The sequence below is a fragment of the Sander vitreus genome, unplaced genomic scaffold (assembly GCF_031162955.1).
Source record: "Sander vitreus isolate 19-12246 unplaced genomic scaffold, sanVit1 ctg296_0, whole genome shotgun sequence".
Lineage (NCBI taxonomy): Eukaryota > Metazoa > Chordata > Actinopteri > Perciformes > Percidae > Sander > Sander vitreus.
The window spans coordinates 45,001-47,500 of record NW_027595450.1 but is presented as its reverse complement, the minus strand read 5'-3'; the positions used below and the strand labels follow the sequence as shown (position 1 = coordinate 47,500).

The 2,500-nt window shown below is 48.6% G+C and overlaps 1 protein-coding gene across 1 annotated transcript in view; it reads right to left on the bottom strand.

Moving 5' to 3' along the window:
- Positions 1-2,500, bottom strand: part of bbs1 (Bardet-Biedl syndrome 1) — a 10,005-nt gene that overhangs the window by 539 nt on the left and 6,966 nt on the right. Inside the window, 1 exon segment of the mRNA XM_078244752.1 lies at positions 1-1,304. This exon segment is cut by the window's left edge and continues 539 nt beyond it. Within this exon segment, the coding sequence (XP_078100878.1) occupies positions 474-1,304 (831 nt within the window). The 3' untranslated portion in view covers positions 1-473.

Genomic DNA, 2,500 nt, shown 5'->3' with positions numbered 1-2,500 from the left:
ATTTGCGAGTTTTAAGGTTAAGATTTCATAACATTTGGGATTTAAACATGTATGCACGATGTCCCTCTGTTGTTGTTTTCTTTGGACGTGCAAGAATTTGGGGGGAATCGCCAGTTGACACACACATACATATATATATGTTTGGCGAGTAAATCTAAGAGTGCTATCCGCCACATGGCGGGTTGATGTTCTCAGTCAGATTTTAGTCAGTTTTCTGTGAGTTTTCTGTCTGTTTTTAGTCAGTTTTGGAACGCCAGCCACCACTAATTAATAAGCCAGTATGTGGGGATTTTGTGACGAAAAAACGTAATGTATTATTTTGCCAGTTTAAAAAGATGCTTGGCCGGTGGATTGTTTTGTCATCTACTCGCCAACTTGGCCGGTGAGTGAAAAAGTGAGTTTGGGCCACTGAGTGGAAGCGTGTCTTCTCATTCGTTGGGTCTGTATCTGTAACGAGTGAAGTGGAAGCGTGATCAGTTAAGCGTGAGTCCCTCGCTGACGGGCATGTTGATGTGCGCGGTCAGCAGCGGCGAGCTCTTCCCCTCGTGCAGAACGAACACCTTGATGATGTCAGAGACGCCCTTGTCGCTGGTGCACTCCACGAAGGTCTCGACGGGGTAGATGAGTCCGGGCACCAGCAGCGGGATCCTCATGTACGGGGTCCTCATGCGGTACAGGCTCTCGTCGTACAGGAAGCTGACGGCCAGGTTCATCACGGGCCGGCACGCCGCCGTGTTCTGCACATTCAGCGTCAGCTTGAAGGATGGGCCCAGGCCCTGCACCACGGCGTTCATCTTTAGCGGCTCGGTGAGGCTGGCGGACATCGGCGTGAGGCTTGACTCCAGTGCCTTCACGTAGGCTTTGGCGGCAGCGAGGCGTAGGCGGCTCAGGTCCATCTGGAAGGCGGCGTGCATTGCGACACCGTTCTCCCGCTCCCTCAGCGTCTGGTCTACGTACAGCTTGGTCTTCTTGGGCACGTTGAGGCGAACGCTCTGGGCCAGCGGCGGCCCGGGGGCGCTGTCTCGGTCCTCGAACGTCGCTGTCCTCTTCAGGATCTTCACCATCAGGCCGCCTTTCCTCGTGGTCATGATGAGCGTGCCGTCCTCGCGCCCGTAGCGGCCGAAGCAGATGCTGGTGACCACGTCAGGCGTCTTGATGGTGCTCAGCAGGTTCTTGTCGCGGTACAGCTGGACCTCGCAGTTGGCGAGGCCGAGCAGAACCGCCTGGAAGCCGCGCGTCGGCAGGTCCATGGACGCCATGGTGGTGATGGGAGCCGGGAGGACGGCCTTCCACAGCTTCTTCCCCTGAACACACAACCAGACACAGAGGTTAGTGTTGGAGCCATTACACAACTTTGTTTTGTTTTGTTTATATACCACGTTGGTTATGCTAATTAATCTGCAGTTTTATGTTTGACCACTGGGTGGAGCGTTGCCTTTGGGACTGTGACTGAATGTATGCATGTATTGATGCTTATGGAAGTAGGAACGAGTGTTTGTACGACGTATGGGAGAACAGTAGAATGTAGGAAGGAGGCTTTTTGCACAAGTATAGAGAATGCTCATTTGCAGTGTGCACAGCTACCCAAATGTTTACTGGACATCTGTCTTCTAACTGTTTGAACTCTGTGCTTGCTGTGTGTCTCTGTTGTAACTCTTGCAGCAATTTCTCTCAGTGTCCAAAACTAATGTCTCCTCAGGGAGACTAATACAGATACTTTGACTTTGGAGGCATACAGGTAATTAACAGCCAGGGATACACAGGTGTGTGGCGAGGGGGAAAAGCAGACAGCTTTTCACCGTGTCAGGTTTGCGTGTCATTGTCAGATTAGCGTGTAACAGAAAATAAATGGGTCACAGCACCGAAATGCAGACGGATTTTGGACATTGATTATTGGCGCAGAACGCGTCCAAGCAAGTCCTTCCCTGGTCCCACCTCATTGGCCCAATGTAGGATATGGTATAAGCCTCTGCAGTTAGTTTTTATTTTTATTTTGACTTGTCATTTACCCTTTCATCAACTCCCAATGTATGTTCCTAATGTATCACACTATTCATTATATAAAAGTGGTTATTGTTCATTTTTTGGAAGTGTTAATATTTAGGTTGGTTTGGTCAATAATCGTACAACAACAAACCAAAACGGACGAGACTTGGAGTCCACTAACGTTACTGTACTTTTAGCTAAACATACAAACTTTTTAGTCATTACTTTCAGTTAAACATTCTGTGCTCGCTAACTACTTAAAGGAACACGCCGACTTATTGGGACTTTAGCTTTAGTTGGAGTAATATCACTCCACCCAAGTAGTAATAGTAGCAGTGCTTCACCTTCTGAGAATATAGTTCCCAGTATGTTTACGGTTAGAAGATGGCTGTGTGTCATGTGACCTTGTTATTTGTACACGCTGTGACTCTACACATCACAACATGTAAACAGGAACATGTTGGAGTTATTTCATCACTTATTGGGAGCAGTAGGCTAGATGGAGCCAGTTACC